Below are 22,328 nucleotides of genomic sequence, written 5' to 3' on the forward strand. Positions count from 1 at the left end.
TTTCTGGATGTTATTATAATGTTTTATTTATTTGTCCAGCTGGAAAGGTGACATGAGACACATTTTAATAACATTGTAATGCAAACTATTATTATGTAACACAATTTCAGAACATTCCTGGAACATTATTTCTGCATTTCTGCATAATTACAAACAAGGTTCTGTATGGACATTCATTTTAAATGTTTTTCTGTGTCTCTACAGGCCAGTTTACACACTCAGACACAATAAAAGCACACAGGTTGTATATTACATTACATTTAAACTTGAAGAGAGCCTGAAGTGATAAATGGTTTCTGTTCTAACACACACACACACACACACACACACACACACTCTCTCTCTCTCTCTCTTCTGTCACATTTATACCTGTGATGCACAAGCATTCAACACCCTCTAGCATAGTGTGAGTCAAGCACTGCTATGGAAACAGCAACAGCATCAGCTGAACAAAAAGAGAGAGAGAGAGAAGAAGAGAGATAGATGAAGAGGGGGAGAGAGAGAGAAATGAGAGGGGGAGCAAGAAGAGAAAATGCGAATAAGAGAGAGAGGAAGAGAGAGACAGTATGAGAGTTGCTGTGATTGTTTTTTTATGTTCGTTTACTTGTTTATTTACTATCACTAATAACTTAAATTCTACTGTTTTATTTATTTAATAATATTTTAGTTAATTTTCTAATACGATTTTTTTATTATTTTTTATTATTTTAATTTTCTATTGTAAATTGCTTTGGAAATAGTCTATAATAGTAATCTAATTACATTCACAATAATAAAACACCACTAAACTAAGAGAGAGAGAGAGAGCGAGAGAGAGAGAGAGAGAGAAAGAGAGAGAGGGACAGAGAAATAGAGAGAGAAAGAGAAAGTATGAGAGTCAAACAGTTGTTTGTTTTTAATGTTTGTTTGTTTACTCCATTTACTATCACTAATAACTTAAATTGTACTGTTTTATTTATTTAATCATATTTTACTTTTTATTCTAATAAGATCTATTATTTTCTACTCTTATATTATTAATTATTTTCATTTTCTACTGTTAATGGCTTTGGCAATAGTGTATCTAATTACATTCACAACAATAAAGCACCACTGAACTGAGAGAGAGAGAGAGAGAGAGAGAGAGAGAGAGAGAGAGAGAGAGATTAAAAAAGGAAGAGGGCTAAAAAGAATAAAAGCGTGAAGCACGAGGGGTTTGGTCTCTAGAGATACCGGCTTCTCCCCAGAGGCATTCAAGCCCACCACTATCAGCCGTAACCCCTCATTAGAGAGCTGTTCCACTGCTGGTATTACAAGCAGATTTATATGGGAGTCCCCCTCCCTCGTCAAGCCCCAGTGACCTGCCATGCATCCTAATGGACAGATACACACACACACGCACGCCCATTGCATGTGCCACGTCTGGTTTGTCCAATCAGTCTGTGGTGTGTCTCAGCTGTTTCCAACCTGATTAAAATGTTGAGGCCTGTCAGGCTGCTCAGGTTTGACATGAGAGAGAGAGAGAAAGAGAGAGAGAGAGAGAGAGAGAAGGAGAAAGAGGGGTGTGTAGGATATCCCTTTTTATCCTGACAAACACTGGCTGTGTCTGATACGCAAGAAATGCTGACTTAATGCTTTGCTGTCCACACAGAAGGCCTCCGTATCCATATCAATACAATTTGTCCTGATATTGCCAAGTATCTATAGTTTACAGTAAGGGTGTGCCATATCGTATTGTCTGTGATAATATCGCCAAAATTTTTGAATATTGTGAATGATATTATACCCTGAAATACCGTGCCATATCACCCACCCCTAATTACCTAGTTTTTACATCAGTGTACCATCTTTGTTTTTCACTATCGTGAAAATACCATGAGATATCGTGATATTATTTTAGAGCCATATCGCCCACCCCTAGTTGACAGTTCATTGCTGGATATGAGCACAATTTCTACATTACTAAACTTAGATTCAGACATGACTGGGTGAATTCATGCCTCCTGCATTCCAGCATTTCTTACACCTCAGACACAGCCAATAAAAGTGCAATTACTTGTATTTCATAATCTGATTACAGAAGAACGTAGAAGTTTGTTAGCAATCCAATCAAAGCATTTTCATGAATTTAGGTAATCAGATAATAGGAAATTGGAAAACTCACGTTCACGTTCAGTTCACGTGACTCGGCAATGATCGAATTAAACTATTAAAGAGGTAGACTTGATGTAAGCATTACAACACATCACCCAAATTCCATGATACAGTTATTTTAAACATAAATCAGATACAAGATGAAGATTATTTTAATCTTTCCATTTCAGTGTCTCATCAAAGGTGTTTTGTCTTCAAGTTAACAGCACCCCAGAAGAGAGCACCTAAATCAGGGGTGTCCAAACTACGGCCCGCGGGCCATTTGCGGCCCGTTTTCTTTTTTGGAGCGGCCCGCGAGGTATTTTAGAGATAGAATGAAAGTTGGCCCGCTGTTAAGCAGGTTTTTATTATGTGAGATTCAAAGTTTAAACGCTAGGTGTCAGAAACGAACCAAAGAGTCTAAAAGCGGAGAGAGTGTGCATTTCTAGCGCAGAAAAATGGGCCAAAGAGTCTAAAAGCGGAGAGGGTGCGCATTTCTAGCGCAGAAAATCGGGCCAAAGAGTCTAAAAGCGGAGAGGGTTCGCATTTCTAATACAGAAAATCAGAGTCTAAAAGTTGCCGTAATTAAGGAGTTTAATATTAAGAGACATCATGAAAAATCTTGAAAAATCATGAAAAATTTGAAGAATCTGTCGCCTGTGACTTCAAATATATTCTCCTTCTGGCCCCCAACAAAAGAGGTTTGGACACCCCTGACCTAAATGCTTCACAGAGTATTTTGGTTGATGTGTTCATTTAGTATTAATTTACAATATAGTGGAAAAAATAGAGGAAAGATTTAAACATTAAATTAGATGGTGTGTCCAGATCATATGTGTTTTCTGTACATTCTATGCTATGTTTATTTCCTGTGATTGGATAATCAATGCATTAAAAGCATTTATCTCATAATTGTTTAACTATATAATTATATGACCATGCATGTGATTAATAAATTTTGAACTTATATATAACAATAATTCCACTTTATTTTACTTTTTATTTTACTCTTTTGCAGTTTAACCCTGCAGTGCTGATCACAGACACTAGATGTCAGACTGCAGTTTCTTCTCTCATCCACACTAAACATGCAGCTGAGAAGGCCAGGTCCCTCAGGATCCAGCACTGCATTCAGCCTAGTAGAGATGTTCTCCTACAGGAGACAGACTGTTCTCCGCTTCTATTTCTGTGTAGCACATCATTTGCAGGTTAGTTGTGAGCAGAGAATAGAGAGATATGAATGCAAAGAGTGCCTGTAACTATAGAGCAGGTTGTCGGATATGACACACGGGCAGATGGGTAGAAAATAAGAATAAAAAGAAATGTTTGTGTGCTAATATCATTCACCCAGGCCCTGATCTTTTGTTATATCCTCCTAAGACCTGACAATCTTTTTTTTGTCCACTGTATCATTGAAACTTTACTTTAAAAATGTGAAACTCATATATTATATAGATGTATTACACACAGAGTGATCTATTTTAAGCATTTTTTTCTTTCGAAAACCCAAAAATCAGTGTCTCAGAAAATTTGAATATTATATAAGACCAATTGGTACTTTTGTCAGTGTGGGCTGTGTGCCAAATCCTGCTGGAAAATGAAATCCACATCTCCATAAAGTTGTCAGTAGCAGAGGGAAGCATGAAGTGCTGTAATATTTTCTGGGAAAACAAACTGAACTGACTTTAGACTTGATAATAAATCTCAGTGGATCAACAGCAGCAGATGACATGTCTCTTTATCTAAACCATCACTGATCATCAGTAAATTTTACATTTCATTTGTAAATCAAGGGAGCAGAGTCTGGAGGAAGAGTGGAGAGACACACAGTCCAAACTGCTTGAGGTCTAGTGTGAAGTTTCTGCAATCAGTGATGGTTTAGAGAGTTTAGAGTTCATAAATCCGAAATTTTTGGTGGAATAACCCTGGTGGTTTTTAATCACATTTTTTTAATGCATCTTGGCATGTTCTTCTCCACCAGTCTTACACACTGCTTTTGAATAACTTTATGCTACTCACTCCTGCTGCAAAAATTCAAGCAGTTCAGCCTGGCTTGAGGGCTTGTGATCATCCATCTTCCACTTGATTATATTCCAGATGTTTTCAATTTGGTCAAATCAAAGAAACTCATTATTTTTAGACGGTCTCTTATTTTTATTTTCCAGAGCTGTAAAGACGGACCACATCTTCTTAATTTGTTCATTGAGAGAGGTCTTTCCATTCACTTAGCACAGGCCTGAGATAGCCTTTTAGACTTCACTCATCCGGTGACAGGGATCTTACTGATTATCTGACGTGCATGAATGAGACATATCAGATCTTTCATCACGTTGCACTGGCTTTATTCTGAATAGTATCACCTTTCGTTAATGGAAATCAGCTGCTTTAGCCAGTTCTTTCGCTTCTTCTGGAAGAAACAAAGAGATTCATGGCATCTAATATGTGTTTTCCTTTTCAAATCAGGACTTTATTCAGAGCCTAAAAGCAGATCAAATCCATCTCCCACACACTTCTATTAAGCCGAGCAGGCGATGAGAGATGGCATTAAAAGCTCTATGTCAAAGCCTGGTGAATGAGTACAAAGGTAAGACTCTCTCTCTCTCTTTCTCTCTCTCTTTCTCTCTTTCTCTCTCTCTCTCTCTCTCTCTCTCTTTCTAATTGGGTTGGTGATGGAAACAGGGCTGCTGCTTTTCTGCTTTTTTTCATTTTCTTCCATACAGTAGAGTGCAGAAGCCCTGAAGGAGTTGCCTGATTGAAAAATCACCCAGCAAGAGAGAAAAAGAAAGTGGGCGTGGCCTGGCAGCACTGCTGTCACTCCTTTACAACCTTTACGGAGTAATCACTCTGCTAATGACTCCACCACTGAAATCAATAAATTCCGCACAGCCTTTCTACAGCCTGTAGAGGCCGTCCCAAATCATTCGTAAAACATGTTGTTGTTCCCTGAAGAATAGGAAGTCATTAGCCATTTAGGACCTTTAGGAAGTGGCTATGAGAGCTACTATTTCTTTTTTTTTACAGTAATTAGACTGGACTGACCCTTTTGCACACAGTAAAATTGAAAGTGTTAAATGATCTCCCAAAGCAGGGGTCAGCAATAGGCGTAAAAAATGAAACATCTGGCCTGTGAGGTTGTTTTAACCTATAATGAATGATAATGAAGTAAATAAAGAATAAATAAAATGCATTCTCTGGTGAGCTTTTGTTTACATTTCTTCCCTGTTTCTCTCTCTGTCGCGGTCGGCGTGACTTTAGTTTCCACCCTTTCTCGTTTTTCCGCCCATTCTTAAAGCAGCACTAGGTAGGAATTCCTTGATTTTTGATCTTTTTAAGAAGTAAAATTACAGCTTGAAACTCACTGCAGCCCTGCATTGAGGTGTAATAGGAGGAATAGCGGTGCTCTCGTCTCTGTGCCGGAGCTCCTCTGAGCTCAAACCAGACTCTGTAAGTTTTCCGAGCCGGCCGCGACCAACGCTCGCGAGAACTGCGACCTGCTTTCCGACCTTTAGTTCTAACAGTTCTACAAGGACTACTGGTTCATTCTTTACAAACTAACATACAGACACTCTGGCAGAAGCTGGAAAGAGACCCAATTTGTCTGTGAAAGCCAGAAAACGAGAAAAAGAAACTAATCCGCCTGAAACATTTATTACACTCTTCAACTGTAGGGGGAGCCCACGAGCACAAAATCTCAATCCTACCTAGTGAAGCTTTAAGCTCCCTATATCCTTATAAGGCGTTTTTTTCCCACACTGAAAACAATTATATGTAAAATTACTTTAAAAAAAATTCGCAACTTTCTGCATTTGCTTTTTTTAAGTAAATTGAATTTCAAATAAATTTAAGTAACTTTAGCTCGGTTTCAAGACCTAAAATGTTACATAGAATAAATAACTGAACTGAAATTCAGTCAGTCCTTTATTTTAGTAACCTTTACTTAATTTCTGCATACAATATTACCTAATTACAATGACTTAATTTATACAATATTATTCAAATAATTTATGATACATAAGATATTATAATTCCTGAAATTTAAATATTTTTAGTTATAACACACATTTAAATATTTACATAATCTCAAAGATTTATTTTGTATTATTTGGTCTCACTGTCTCAACACATGGATGGCATGTAAAACATTATTTTTAGTATAGTAAAAAGAATGTATTACATGCCGTCCATGTGTTAAGACAGTGTAATATGTGTGTCTCATCAGTAAAGCATGGGGGTGGTAGCAGAGGGAAATGTTTTTCCTACACAGGACTTTTTTTTTAACTGAAGGATTGAAAGACAAATAGCGGGTGAAACAATAGTTCCATCTTCAATTAAAATACAAATTTTAATGCAGTTTATTAGTACTATTGATATGAATTAGGACTCATAGTATTCACAGCTTTAACTAAAGACAAATACAGTCATTATTAGGAGCTTAAAAATGGTGACTGAAGTGAAGCAGTCAACAAATCCTTTTTTTTAGGCTCTTTTAGGCATAAAAAAGTCATTGGCAATATAATGCAAATGCTGTTAGTTTTATCAAGGATTTTTCTCAAACACTTTGCATTTTTGTTGGTCCAAATTAAGAGAAATGCTGCATCTATTAAATAGTTTTGTTTATAAAGGAAATACCTGGCATGTTGCTCAGCAGCGACAAAGCCTTTGAATTTAAAATGCACATCATTTTTGAACACTCATGAATATGATACGAGAAAGAATCCATTCAGATTCAGGAATGGATGAGGGTTTTTACGTCAAATAGACTCGGAATGTCAATCATTCTAATTACTAAGCAACACATCCTACTAATGTAGGCATTCCACAGAAATCTCTACTCCAGTAACATGCTTAAAATGACTGGTCTCTCAAACTAAATACATATATATGTATATGCTTTAAATTGTCCTTCCACACGCCAGGTGGTTGTAAAACAAGCTCTGGAGTTTTATGACCTTCCTCTTTAGCATCTGTCAAGGCTTGTTTTTCATGTTTTAAGATTGTACAGATATGTAATAGCCGACTGCAGAGTCAGGCTTGCGTAAGGTTTAACAACAGAAGCTATTTCTGTTTATTGATTACAAATCGGACCATTTGCAATCAAGACAAACCTTAAATCCACAAAATCTTAAATGCATTTTAATACATTTGAAAGGCACTGTTATTATACATATATATATATATACGTATATATATATATATATATATATATATATATATATATATATATATATAAAGAGGTTGGACAATGAAACTAAAACACCTGGTTTTAGAGCACAATAATTGATTGTGGTGACGGACAGTTCTGGTGGAAACAGGAGAGTTGAGGTGCACATTGAATTCTGCCGTGATTTGATCAGCCGTGGTTTTATGTTTTTTTTGGATACAATCCGGGTTAGCACCCGAACATCCCTTTAAGACAGCTTCCTCTTACAGCGTCCACAGTTAATCCTGTTGGATGTGGTTGGTCCTTCTTGGTGGTATGCTGACATTACCCTGGATACCGTGGCTCTTGATGCATCACAAAGACTTGCTTGTGACATCTTGGTCACAGATGCTCCAGCAAGACGTGCACCAACAAATTGTCCTCTTTTGAACTCTGGTATGTCACCCATAATGTTGTGTGCATTACAATATTTTTAGTAAAACTGTGCGCTTATCTCCCACACTAAAATGACAGGTGTTTCAGTTTCATTGTCCAACCTCTATATATATATATATATTATATTTAAAGTTTATTAATACTATTTATATGAATTGTGATAAGTACTCACTAAAGACAATTAATTTAAGACAAGGCTAAGATACACAATAGCCGACTGCAGAACCAGGCTTGCGCAATGTTTAACAAGCTGTCTCTATTTATTGATTACTGCTTTGGTGGCAGAGATACTGAGAGTTAAACAAGAGGCTTACGATAAGTGTAATGGAGCATGTAATGGTTTTACACAGGCCCCCAATTACCCAAAGTGACAATGCTTTCAAGTGCACTTCCATTCCCATTAGTACTGTGAAGTAAAATTAGCTTTTTTTACTGAAGGACGTGCAAAAAAAAAAACACGTTTTGATGTTCGGTTTACACCGTTTTCATTTTCTCAGAAAGTTCTGCCATTTCTAAACAGAATCCTCCTCATCACACAGATAAATGGTTCTGGTGTTTGTTTTATTTACAGCTTATCCTTATGTAAATTTGTGCGTCGTTTGCCTCCAGTGAGAGAGCTTGTTAACGGACTCATCGTCTGATCTTATCCGTTCGCCAGTCGGAATCTTTTTCTCCTTCCCTCTTTCATTCAAAAGGTGTGAACCCTTTCCTATTGTTGCTAAGCAACCCAGCCTCCCATGAGTCTGTGCCTTTGAATGAGTTCCACACGCTTTCAGGCTCCAAACTAACAATGAATAAGACGTCCAAGCAGGAGCCAGTAATAGTCAATGAGAGAAATATTATTTGATGTATTTTAAACTCTCTTTCACTCATTCTGTGTATAAGTCAAAAAAGATTAAATATACTGTATATGTTTATACAGCTCTGGACAATAAACCAAATTGAAAACCTCTGGATTATAATCAAGAGGAAGATGGATGATCACAAGCCATCAAACCAAACTGAACTGCTTGATTTTTTGCACCAGGAGTAAAGGCATAAAGTTATCCAAAAGCAATGTGTAAGACTGGTGGAGGAGAACATGCCAAGATGCATGAAAACTGTGATTAAAAACCTACGGAAATGCTGTCCGTAGAACAAAATAATGTTAATTTTACTCAAACATAAACCTATAAGTAGCAAAACCAGAGGAACTGATTGAGAAACTGAAGTGGTCTCTTACATTTTTTCCAAAGGTGTATATGGAAGCCAAATAAATGTTGCAATACAGCCAGACACCAGTGGGTGTAAGACAACTTTGGCTTTGTCCAGTCCATCATATAAAAAATAGTATACAGTCTATGGTAAAGACAGTTTTTTCAATTCTTCTTCAAGTACATGGCAGACAGGCCATATTAGGCAAAACATTGCCACCAGTGGACGGGAGCTGTATTGCATGAAATTAACTTGCAAAAATAATGTGCAAATATTTGAAATATCTTGAGAGGAACACTTTTAGTCATATTTGTATAGATTTTATAAGATCATGTTGTAGCTCTATAGTCAATAACTAATTTTTTGTTCTTTGGCTTTGGACCTAAAATGAGATTTTACTCTTGTTTTGGTAGTTTTTTTTTATTTTTTATTTGGTTTCTGAATTAGTTTTTACTAGTTTATTTTTAATGTGTCTTATTGTTTTAGTGTTTGTTGTATGTTTTATGATTATCTATGTACAGCACTTTGTTTGAGCTGTTGTTTTTAATGTGCGTTATAAATAAAGTTAAATTGAGTTGAGTTAAGAAACCAATCAGCTCAGGCTTAGCTTAGAATAGCATGTTTCTAGCTTGCTATCGGCTCACAACCTAAAGTTTATAGACTTACCCTAACATACAGCACTTTATCTCCCACTCTGTATCGACCTTTAGGCTGCTTCTCAATGCAGAACCTCACTGGACATGTGCAGGGAGGGTCTTCTGAGATCTGCTTCACCTAAGTAAGGAAACAGACACATTTAGTGTAAAATATTTCTGTTTTCAAAGTATGTAACCATTGGAAGTGAAATCTATTACTGTTGCTATCACTATATACTTCCCTAATTATAGTACATAAGAAATTTGCGGTGATGGTTTGAAGTTGTTGGAACCACAGTGTCATTGGTTACGCAAGTTTTACTCTTTGCCTGAGAGGCTGCCTTCCAAAAAACAATCCCCTGCTCCAAAATCAACACCTTCAAGCTTGACTAAACTTCACAGCTGCAACATGTACAAAGAAAATTCCTTCTGCCTGGGAAGGTGAGTCAGATTTGTGAGGTATTTGGTCACATTCAAAGCTATTTTAACACTGTACAAACTGTTAAGCATGGTGGTGGTAGCATCATGCTTAGTAGCTCTTTCATTACCAAAGAAACTGGCCCATCGGACAAAGTGGATATTGGATAAATAAAGAAGGATCTAGAAAGAATCCACCTCATTATTCTTCAGCTGAACCTTTAAACCAACAGCTAGACCAGTGTGTGGTCTGTGGTACGTATGGGGAATCACAAAGTGGTATCTGTTATCTGATATATTAGAGTTGGGGATCTGGTGCTTTCCTTTGAGTGCTCTGGCAACCAAATGATGCTACATTAGCAGCAGTTGAAAAGAGGCTATAGCTGATTTCAGTACAGCCAGACATCAGAGAGTGTAAGACATGCTTTGGCTTTGTACAGTTTATGTTAAAGACACTTTTTCTCAATTCTTCATCGAGTACATGGCAGCAAGGTTATTATCGTTAACGAAAACGAACAAAATAACAAAAAATGAAAGTGAACAAAACATTTTCGTTAACTGAAACCAATTTAGATGGTAATTAAAAGAAACTAACTGGAACTAAATTGAGAGTTTATAAAACTAACTAAAACGAACTGAAATTACAGTTAGAATACCCTATATGTTTGTGTTTGTTAATTTATTTATAAGTGCTGTGTCCACTCCAGCAGTTCTACAGTGAGCAGTGATGTGCCGAAATCCTGCTCACGAAGGGGAGTCGGATTCTGCGGGGAGTCAGATTTCAAGTCAAGTCAAGTCAAGTCAAGTAGTTTTATTGTCAATACTGCATATGTACAGGACATACAGAGAATTGAAATTACGATACTCTCCTTCCCAATTTTACAGCAAGTACAGATAATAGATATAATAGAGGAGAATGGGAGACACTATGTGTACAATACAGCAGGGACACAATAGACATACATGAGACAAAAACAAGGTGCAGTGGTGTGGGGGAGGAATAGATATATAAATATAAGTAAATAAGTAAAAATAGATATATAATTATAATATAAAAGAGTGGGAGACACTATATGTTCAATACAGCAAGACACAATAAACATACGTAAGACAATAGTGCAATATTGATGTTGATCGAGATGGAATGACAGTAAAAATAGTAAATAACAGTAGTGCAAATACGGTATATGGTATATAGCTTAAGGCTGGTAAAGTGAATGGGTGCGTAAGTCCTTAAAGTTCACAGTTTAATTAAGTGGAATTAAAGTGCGTATTGACAGTGCAAGTATATCAGTAGTGCAGGTGTTGTGTAGTGCAAGTCCTCCTGCCAGACGGAGGGCTTTCCGTGTGAGGCGGGAGCTGTACAAGTCCTGAAGGGAGGTGAGAGAGGTTTTAACGATCTTCTCAGCTGCTCTCACGATGCGCTGGAGGGTCCTGCGGCAGGATGCTGTGCAGGCCCCGTACCACACGGTGAAACAGCTGGTCAGTATGCTCTCGATGGCCCCTCTGTAGAAGGTGGTCATGATGGGGGTGGGGGCTCCAGCTCTTCTCAGCTTTTGGAGAAAGTAGAGACGCTGATTTGCCTTCCTGGCCAGTGACGCTGAGTTGGTGCTCCAGGAGAGGTCCTCTGTGACGTGCACACCCAGGAACTTGGTGCTGCTCACCCTCTCCACAGCAGTTCCGTTGATGGACAGAGGAGTGTGCAGTGTGTGAGTTCTCCTGAAGTCCACAACAATCTCCTTGGTCTTCTCTGTGTTCAGAGAGAGATTGTTGTGTTTGCACCAGGGGGCCAGGCGGCTCACCTCGCTCCTGTAGTGTGTCTCATCGTTGTTGCTGATGAGACCCACCACCGTCGTGTCATCCGCTCTCCTCACACTGTCTGGGGACAGCGTCAGCACCTGGTCACCAGGAGGAAGGATGGATTTCTGGGCGGGTGTGTTGTTGAGTGGCTCGAACCTTGCGAAGAATCCATTCAGGTCGTTCAGCAGAGATGTGTCGCTGTCGCAGGTCTGTGGATGTGGTTTATAGCCTGTGATAGACTGGATACCCTGCCACAGGTTCTGTGTGTCTCTGCTGTCACTGAAGTGTTGGGAAATCTTCTTTGAGTACAGCCTCTTAGCTTTCCTGATCCCGTGGGACAGGTTGGCCCTGGCTGACCTCAGGCCTGCCTGGTCACCTGTTCTGAAGGCTGCATTTCTAGCCTTCGGCACAACAGCGGCAGTGCGCGGCACCTCGTGGTCTGTGATGTTTCTTCTTGTTTACCGTGCTTGCGCTAGCTGTGAAATAATGACAGAAAACGCTGAGAAAGTAGCAGAATGCTGTGTGGAATTAGAATATGAGCGTGAAGGACATAAAAGCATGTGTCCTGTAGTGTAACAGGTGATACAGTATGTGGAATAAACTCCACACAGCTATAAGTCAGTTTGAGAAGCAGCATAAGAGCGCTAACTGTGCGTACCTTTTTGTTACAGTTTTTGTACAGTTTTTGTAGACAGTTGTTTGTTCCACAGTAAATAAATATTTTTTAAAGGCTTTATTTTGTTGAGTTTTATTACATAAACACCTTTTTGATTCCTGCACATAAAACTAATACTAGAATTAATAAAAAATAACTAAAACTAAGCACTTATTAAAAATGTTCACCACCCTCTGCACAGCACCAACACCAGGCAGAGAAGCTCATTCAGCGACCGACTGCTGTCCCTGTCCTGCTCCACAGACAGACTCCTAAAGTCTTTTGTCCCTCAGGCCATAAGGCTGTGACACTTTTTCACTCTGGCCACTCACACTGGTCAGTACATGTACACACCCCTCATCTCAGCAGACACACTCTCAGAGATGCCCTTTTACATTACATTATTTTGCACTAGTAGTTTTGCACAAGCTTGCACTGCATATTTGCACTTTTTGTATGGCTGGCTGTATTGTCTACTGTGTTCAACTGCATTACCTCCATTACACACTACTGACTGTACTTTTTATACTTTATATATTTTATTGTATTTGTTTTTGTTTACAAATACAAATTGTTATACAATTTTTTTTGTATTTTTATAAGTTTTGTTTTATTTTATCCTTACTAGTTACTTTTGTGTACTGTGTATACCCGCTGCTGAATGTCCAAAATTTTCCCTCGGGGATCAATGAAGTATCTATCTATCTATCTATCTATCTATCTATCTATCTATCTATCTGTCTATCTGTCTATCTATCTATAAATAATAAAAACTAGCAAACACACTATAAAAACTAATGAAAATGAACTGAATTGGAGAAGAAAAAGTGACCTTGCATGGCAGATAGGTTGTGTGCAATAGGCACAGGTCTAGTTGTGTATGTAAAAATGTTATGTATTTAGTTGTAGCTAGTTTTTACTCACAATATCATCCAGCATGTTGTCTGAGCTCTTATTCTTCAGTCCGTTAGTCCTGCTGCTGCTCAGGCGGCGTGTGCTGGGAGTAAGTGCTTTAATGGGTGATGGAGGACTGGGTGAGATACGTTCAGGTTGTGTGGCTGAAGCAGCGGAGGAGGAAGAGGAAGCTGAAGAAGAGGAAGATGAAGAAGAGAGGGCACTGCGGTCCTGTTCCTGATGAGGGGTTGAAGCTGGGCTTGGTGGAGGGGAGGGGCTAGGCTCTGGAGAAGGTGATGAAGGTGGAGAGGCAGGTAGAGCGGAGGGGGAGATGGAGGCTGGGAGAGGAGGAGAGGGTGATGGAGCAGGACGGAACAGAAGTGGTGGAGAGGAGGGAGACGGTAACGGCGAGGCGAAGAACATGGATGGAGAGAGTGAACCATTCTCTTCTTTCTCAAGTTCTCGCTCCAGTTTGACCAGACCTGGGGCGTCAATTCCATACCTGTAAAGAAGATTCAAATTTTATATACTTAATTGTACTTTAAACATATAGTCAAATGTCTACAGATATATGTACGTACTTAAAATATATTAAAAGTACATAAATATTATGTTTTTATCAAATTTTGAATAATCTATAGTGTAGTGAACATAGTGTATTTAAAAAAAAATGAACACTGTAAAGGAAATATTTTAGTTTAATGTAATTCAATGTACTTCTAAAAAAATTATTTTCAAATATACTTTTGTACATTTTTAACAAAGTGTGTTAAAAACAACTGTTACAGTAGTTCACCTAAAGTACAATGTATCATGTAACTTTTTGGAAAGTAAATTAAATTACTACATTTAAAAAATTTACATTTGTAACATGCTAAACATTGTAGTACAGTATATTAAAATATATTTTTATACCCAACGAAGTATATTAAAAGTGTGCTACTTACAAAAGACAGGAACAAGAAGCATATTTGTACTCTAATGTAAATATATTTAACATCAATTCTTAGTACATTTCTAATATATAATAAATATAAATAAATATAAAACAAGTTTTGGCTAAAAGTAAAATTGGGTATTAATTTATTATATTTATTATTAATTTATTGGGTATTAATTAATGGGTATTAATACTGTCAGTGATTAATGTTTTCCTACTAAAGAATAATCAAACAATCAAATAGAAAGTGGCATTAAACTGATGAACTCTTACTTTGCTGCGATTCTCCCCAACTGCATGAGACACAAGCACACGTCACGGGGATGCCTGTGAAGAACTGACACAACATGCAACTGTGATTAGAGATCAGCAATCTGACTTTAAAGAATATTATTTTTTATATTTTACAACAATAAAGATCCACAGTCAAATCAGATTATTACGACCACTTTCTTCTTTTTACGTTCTGTGAATATTTTATCAGCCCACAAGGGTGCATTTTGTAGCTGCATGATTAATCATAATAGAGCTGAAATGAAATAGCAAAAATAAAATAAATCAAGTGGCAGACGAATGAAAGGATTTTTTTTTTTTTTACAGATTTTCATTCATTTTGCCACTTTATTACTACTGGATAAATGCAATAAACATAAAATAGGCATATTTTAACTTGCTTGTGTGGGCCTGTCACCGCTGCTTAAAAAAACACTTATGCAATTTAACTATATTTTATAAAATTAATTTATCTGATATATTATATTTTACATATATCGATATATTCTAAGTATAATATAAAGTCTTTTCACTTATTTAGCTGAAGATTTTTCTGAAAGTTCTTTTTCTGCCATTTTTAGCCTAATTATTTCAGTTGCCAAATATTCAGTGCATCCCTAATAATTGCAGGCTTGAGTCCATCTGATCCACCACATGAATATAACCTGCAGGTTTTGGAATTAATTGAAAACAGAAGCGTTTTACAGTATAAATACTGTAAAATCACAGTATACAAAATGTTAGTCAAATGCTGGTGTTGATCCACTGTGTTTTATTATCAAGTCTAAAGTCAGTGCAGTTTTGTTTTCCCACAAAATCTTACAGCACTTCATGCTTCCCTCTGCTACTGACAACTTTCATGGAGATGTGGATTTCATTTTCCAGCAGGATGTGGCACACTGCCCACACTGCCAAAAGTACCAATTGGCCTTATATAATGAGACACTAATTTTTCGGTTTTCATGGGCTGTAGGGTACAATTATCAACAATAAAAGAAATAAACGTTTCTCGCGAGTTTCACATTTTGAACTGTAACTTTTATAGTAACATTCTAATTTTTTGAGATGCACTGGTATATAAATGATATATATATATAAACACATGTAACACACTGACAGGATCAGCAACTGACAGACGCTAACAGTATAACTCGAAATGCCCAAAGTAATAAGACACCAAATATTCAAATTATTAAGAAAAACAGCAACTCTCTCTTAATGCTTTCCCGCTGCCCTGAGGCTCTGGGCACATATTTCTAGAAAAACACGGGCAAGCCGGAGACTGCAGAATATTCTGTCTCTCTAATCATCTGCAGTCTTCCAAAATGCTCTGGCTGATTAAAAGATACTACGCCTTTACTCCACCTCGATTTCTGAGGCTTTGGAAGCCACATACAAAACAAACATGCTGGTGTTTATTTGGAAAACACTGTTGAGCAAGCGCAGGTGATTCACTCAGATGAATTAACTGTTGTTTGTTTAGAGCTGTGTTAGAACCTGTCTTAAATGCATCATTTGATTTCAAAAGATTTGATTTCTTCAGTTAGCTGAGGTAGTATTCTCACGAAACGACGAATTCTCAGAAATGAAGGATTTTACCTATTTTTGGATGTAGTACAGCACCTGCCAATCAGTGATGAATGCTTGGGCAAATAAAAAAAAAAATAAAAAAATAATAAATAATAAATACATTTAATGTTTTTTTGGTTTTACTAAGTTGAACATTTGTTTTTCAAATTTGAGTAATATTTTCTAAACTTTTCTAAAAGGAGCTAGTTTGCTAGTTTTATCTCCAGCACTAACTAACTCAGCACTCAAGATCACATAAAATGATCACACATTCACACCCTGTCCTGTTTTCCTTTTTTTTTTTTTTTTTAGGAAATAATAAAAATAAAAACAATTTGTGGGTGTTTTTTTTATTAAATAAATAAAAAAAGAAAAAAAAAAGAAAAAAATCAGAAAGTACTGATTTATCTACAGTATTTTTGCATGTAGTACAGCACCTGCCAATCAGTGGTGCATGCTTGGGCAAACAAATAAATAATAAAAATAAATAATAAATAAATTTAACGATTTTCTGGTTTTACTAAGTTGAACATTTGTGTTTCAAATTTGAGGATTTTTTTTTCTAAACTTTGTTCCACATTCAAAAGGAACTAATTTTATATCCAGCAATAACTCAGCACTCAAGATCACATAACATGATCACACATTCACATTCTGTCCTGTTTTCCTTTTTTCTGTTTTTTAGGGAATAATAAAATTAAAACCAATTTGTAAATGTTTTTTTTTTGATTAAATGAAATAACAAAAAAAGTCAATTTTCAGAAATTACTGATTTATCTACAGTATTTTTGGATGTAGTACAGCACCTGCCAATCAGTAATGCATAGTTGGGCAAATAAATAAATAAATCTTTTTTTTTATTTGCTTCACATTTAAAAGGAGCTGTTTTGCAAGTTTTATCGCTTTTTTTAGGGAATAATATAAATTTGTGGATGTTTTTTTTTTGTAAAATGAAAAAAGAAAATTTTAAGAAATGACTGATTTATTGTTATGCATAGTTTGACAAATAAATAAATAATAAAAAATAATAATACATTTGATTTTATATTAAATTTCAGATTTTACTAAGTGAATTTTTTTTAACTTTGATACACACAACCATTAAGAGTTTTCTACTTGGATTTGTTGTTTTGCTGTTTTGTTATTATACAGTATTTATTGCCTTACAGTGTAAAGAAAACATTAAAGTTGAGCTCAGATTTAACAGCTAAAACAAACACTGTTTATTTTAATAAAATAAAAATATAATAATGTTCAGTAGATCCAAACCAAACTCTGGTCCACGCCCCCTTTCACATTTTCTAATATTTGGTTCTGATCCAAACTGAAAAGCCTGAAAGTCTTTGGTGTGAAAGCAGCCTTACTGACAACCATGTATTATTAGGGTAAAATGCTGAGTAAATAAATAAAGAAATAAAGATTTTTTTTGTAGGGTGGGGTCTGCATTCTAGTTTCACAAAAGAGCTTCTTCTCTACGTCTAGTTTGTTTACTATCTTTATATCCAACATTCATTGGTAACAAATGGAATCTAGACTCTTCTTCTTTGCCACTGTAAAATTCTATTATCAGTTCTTTGTCTGAACCGGAAGATTCTGTTTCCTGTCGACCCGACAATACTGTCCTCTTTTTTTTTCCTTCGCTTTCTGTCCTTCTTGCTCTCTTTCATCCAACACATACAGTGACAGCCGGGGCCAAACGGGTCATGAGGAGTGATAGTGATACTGCACTGCCATTCAGCTCAGCTCCCAACAGACTTCATTCACACAGAGATAGAGAGACTAAAAAAAAGAGAGAGGATGGGTTATCTCTGTCTATGATGCCATTTATATATCATTCATAAAAACAAAGACAATTATGCCTTTAAAATGAATATATTATCTATATCTATATATTGGTATATATATAAAAGTAATTAATAAATAAGTTGTTTAAATCAGAATGTAGTCAGTCAGATAGAGTCAGTACTGGAGTTACTAATGCAGGCTAATGTAATTTTTTTTTTTTCATTTATTTAAAATTTTATCTGATTTTCTACCCAATTAGTTAGCCCATAAGAGGTCACATGCATAAGGTAAAAAGTTAAAAACTACTTATATGGAATATAAAATATAATTAAAGCAACAGGAAGGAACAGACGTGTAGAAGCAAACATACACTTTTAAAAGGAGATACTTTCTGCAGCGCTAACTCAACACTCAAGATCACATAAAATGATCACACATTCATACATTCACACACTGTCCTGAGAAAACATGGCCCATTGTGCTCTCTCGGACTCCAGCTGCTGATGCTCAACAGCATGACCTGAGATTTGACAGCACGTTATTTTCGTTGGACCAGTGTAATGTAATTTTAACACTGTACTGAGGCTTCCAGTCTGTGAATCGGCATCATGAACATGAGTATGTGTGATTCATTACATTGATGACTCAAACCCAGTCCTGCAGATCAGATTTCTGTCGGTCATGAGAAAGCTGGACGCTTATCAAAGATCTACACACTTTATTCATCCAACACCTACTGTAGGGGCAGGGGGCTTAAAAAAACAACTGCAACAGGAAAACCACACCCAGAGTAAACAAAATGGGAGGATATCTCACTTATCTAGCTTACTTGGAAAGATAAAAAATAATCCAGCATTATAGGAATTCATGTTTTTTGAGATTTACAACACATATACAGCTCTGGAAAAAACTAAGAGAACACTTCAGTTTCTGAATCAGTTTCTCTGATTTTGATATGTATATGTTTATGTTTGAGTAAAATCAGCATTGTTGTTTTATTTTATAAAATACAGACAACATTTCTCCCAAATTCCAAATTAAATTGTCATTTGGAGCATTTATTTGCAGAAAATGAGAAATGGTTGAAATAACAAAATAAAAATATGTGATATTTAAAGCAATTCTCACCCTAATATAACAGCTTAATAATCAGTGTGTTGCTCCCAGAGAGAACAGCATCTCTATTATTGCTTGGAATGCTCTTAGCATGCTGCAAACTGCACTATGTAGCTCTGGTGAAGTGCATATTTAACAAATTTGAAAAACTGCAGAAAGTACACACTAAAAAAACAGAGGTATGGTATAAGTACTTTTTTGTACTCAAAGGTACACTTTTCATAATTGTAGCCTCAAAGGTATAATATTACTCTTTACAGGGTCAGATGTGTTCCCTCTGAAGTACAAAGTCTTTCCTAACAGCAGGATGTACAGTCCGGTATTTTGTATCACTGTACCAATAAACAATATATGTTTTAATTATCCGTTTTCCATTTGAAAGCCAGGCAATTTTTGATTATCAAGTTCTTGACACATATTCAGCAGATGATAATGTTTAAAATCTGTATAACCTATAAAACATGGATACAAATAAAGACTTTCGCTGAAAGGTACTCTATTGGACCTCAATTTGAGGTACAGCCCCAGAGACAAGCTTTGTACTCTTTTTTTTGTACAAATCTGTGCTTATTTGTCTTAGTGTTTAATTTTGCAAGGATCAGGCAGAACTGTGCCATTCTGCATATACTGTAGCTCTCAGCTTGTCCAGAAATGCATGTGTACAGCCTGCTTAAAACACCTATTCCACTTTCTGACTGAAACAGAAGGATGATTCTGTACTGTTACTCACCCAGATCCTCTGACTCAAAGAGATGAGACTCGCCCACCCCAACTTTTCGGCACCAGTACAGGAAGTTGGCCGTGTTGTCCCGGGCAAAGAAGGAACCCGGGGCGGCATCAGCTCGCCAGCGAATCACACGCCGAATGAAGGGCTATAGATCACAAAGATTATCAGTTATAGAGTCATTTTTTACTCTATTTATGTTTTTAAAAGCACTGCATTTTTAGTAAGCATTTAAGTGTTAGACCAAGTAAAATTACAGAGCAAAGTGCAGTGACTATGGGTTTAGAATGGAATCTGATAAGCTCCTGCACTGAAAAAAAATAATATATTTATTGGCTCAACTTAACTCAACTAAGTCAAGTCATCATTTTGCTTTGACTCACTTAAGTTGTGATTATATAGAATTTTAAGTTTATTCATGTTAACTCAGTCAAGTTATCTTTTTGCTTTGACTCATTTGAATTGTTATATATATACAAGTTTATTCAGCTTAACTGAGATTGGTCCACTCAACAACGGTTTAATTAGCTCAAGAATTTAGTTTATAAAAAAAATATGCATATAGCATATTTTTAAAGAAGTGCTAATACTAACAGCATAATACTGCAGCAGCACAGGAACGAACACTGTAGCTCCAAACCAACATACTGTGAGAACTATGGAGTGAATTTTGTGCCAAAAGTTTTACGTAAAAAAATAAAATCCACAATCAAAATTTTAAGAATCAAAAGTAAAACATGTATGTTGCAAATTCAAAAGAGAAAAAATATATATCAAATATATATATTTAAATATACTTGGTTATTTTATTATTCTTTGCACTTATTTGAAAATTATTTTAGTTTGGATTTTGCCAGTCTTTGCTTTCATTTTTGGATTTTTTTGGATTTTCTGTGGATTTTTGTGGATTTTGCTGCTAAAGACTTTTGCTTCTGGAATCTCTCCTTTGCTTCTGCTTCATTTTTTTGGTTCTGATTTTTGGCACACTTTTCACGGGTGGGCGGGGCTTAGAAGAAGGCGTTCCCCTTTAATCTCTATTGGTCACCTACCCTGAACCCTCGTCTGAGACAGACCACGCCCACCCCGCCAGCTTCAAGCGCTCTTCCAAACATGGCGAAGCGAACGGGGTTCAGCTCACAGCAGTACCAGCAGGTGAGTTAGCTAGTTTACCTAGGTCATCTGGTCAGCGAGTTAGCTAGCTACTTAACCTAGGTCATCTGGTCAGTGAGTTAGTGGGTTAGCTAAGCTAGTTAGGTTACCTAGTCAGTGAGCTAGTGGGTTAGCTAAGCTAGTTATTATGCCCCAGGGTAAAGCCAAGTAAGTGCTGGTTAAGGTTAACTAGCTAACTCACTGACTAGGTAACCTAACTAGCTTAGCTAACCCACTAACTCACTGACCAGATGACCTAGGTAAACTAGCTAACTCACTGACCAGATGACCTAGGTAAACTAGCTAACTCACTGACCAGATGACCTAGGTAAACTAGCTAACTCACTGACCAGATGACCTAGGTAAACTAGCTAACTCACTGACTAGGTAGGTTAGTGTTCACTAACTAACTAGTATAATTTAAGCATGGATATTTAGCACACCCCGCTAACATGAGCATCTTAATAGAGTTAAACACTTACTTAAAAAAGAAATATAACATTAAACATAACGTCTGTATGAAATTGAATTGGAAAAGTACCTGCTGGTGCTGCTGTGAGCTGAACCCCGTTCGCTCCGCCATGTTTGGAAGAGCGCTTGAAGCTGGCGGGGTGGGCGTGGTCTGTCTCAGACGAGGGTTCAGGGTAGGTGACCAATAGAGATTAAAGGGGAACGCCTTCTTCTAAGCCCCGCCCACCCGTGAAAAGTGTGCCAAAAATCAGAACCAAAAAAATGAAGCAGAAGCAAAGGAGAGATTCCAGAAGCAAAAGTCTTTAGCAGCAAAATCCACAAAAATCCACAGAAAATCCAAAAAAATCCAAAAATGAAAGCAAAGACTGGCAAAATCCAAACTAAAATAATTTTCAAATAAGTGCAAAGAATAATAAAATAACCAAGTATATTTAAATATATATATATATTTGATATATATTTTTTCTCTTTTGAATTTGCAACATACATGTTTTGCTTTTGATTCTTAAAATTTTGATTGTGGATTTTATTTTTTTACGTAAAACTTTTGGCACAAAATTCACTCCATAGAGAACTAGGAACACAGAGTAAAGGTAACTTGCTCTTACAGCCTACAACACTGAGACCTGGCAATCTAAACATATATGACCCTATTGCATGCCCAGGATTGGGTAGCTTTGGGCAACAGACAATCACAAAAATGGTATGTAGGGGAGAGGCCACACCCAATATGCAATTATATGGTGCCAGGAGCCTATGGGAAAGCTGTATAAACCAACACGGTAGAAAGAGAATTGACACGTGTAGTATTATAAAAGTTGGTTGAAAATACATCTTTTCATTGGCTCAACAAGCAGTTCACTCAACTTGATAATATATATTTCTTCTCATTAAAACACAAAAATCACTTTTTTAGAGTGTAGGTGTAGAAGACACTCCTATAAGTGTGTCTATACTTTAACATTTATATAATGTATAACACAACAATATTTTTAAAA

The 22,328-nt window shown here is 36.5% G+C and overlaps 1 protein-coding gene across 1 annotated transcript in view; it reads right to left on the bottom strand.

The window, feature by feature from the left end:
• The window catches only part of gas2b (growth arrest-specific 2b), a 43,648-nt gene that overhangs the window by 2,252 nt on the left and 19,068 nt on the right, over positions 1-22,328 (bottom strand). Inside the window, exons 4-7 of the mRNA XM_022667117.2 lie at positions 19,717-19,858; positions 14,517-14,580; positions 13,334-13,805; positions 9,569-9,676 (exon numbers count right to left, since the gene is read on the bottom strand). Of these exons, the coding sequence (XP_022522838.1) occupies positions 9,569-9,676; positions 13,334-13,805; positions 14,517-14,580; positions 19,717-19,858 (786 nt within the window). The remainder of the gene's footprint in view (positions 1-9,568; positions 9,677-13,333; positions 13,806-14,516; positions 14,581-19,716; positions 19,859-22,328) is intronic.

The sequence above is a fragment of the Astyanax mexicanus genome, chromosome 23 (assembly GCF_023375975.1).
Source record: "Astyanax mexicanus isolate ESR-SI-001 chromosome 23, AstMex3_surface, whole genome shotgun sequence".
Lineage (NCBI taxonomy): Eukaryota > Metazoa > Chordata > Actinopteri > Characiformes > Acestrorhamphidae > Astyanax > Astyanax mexicanus.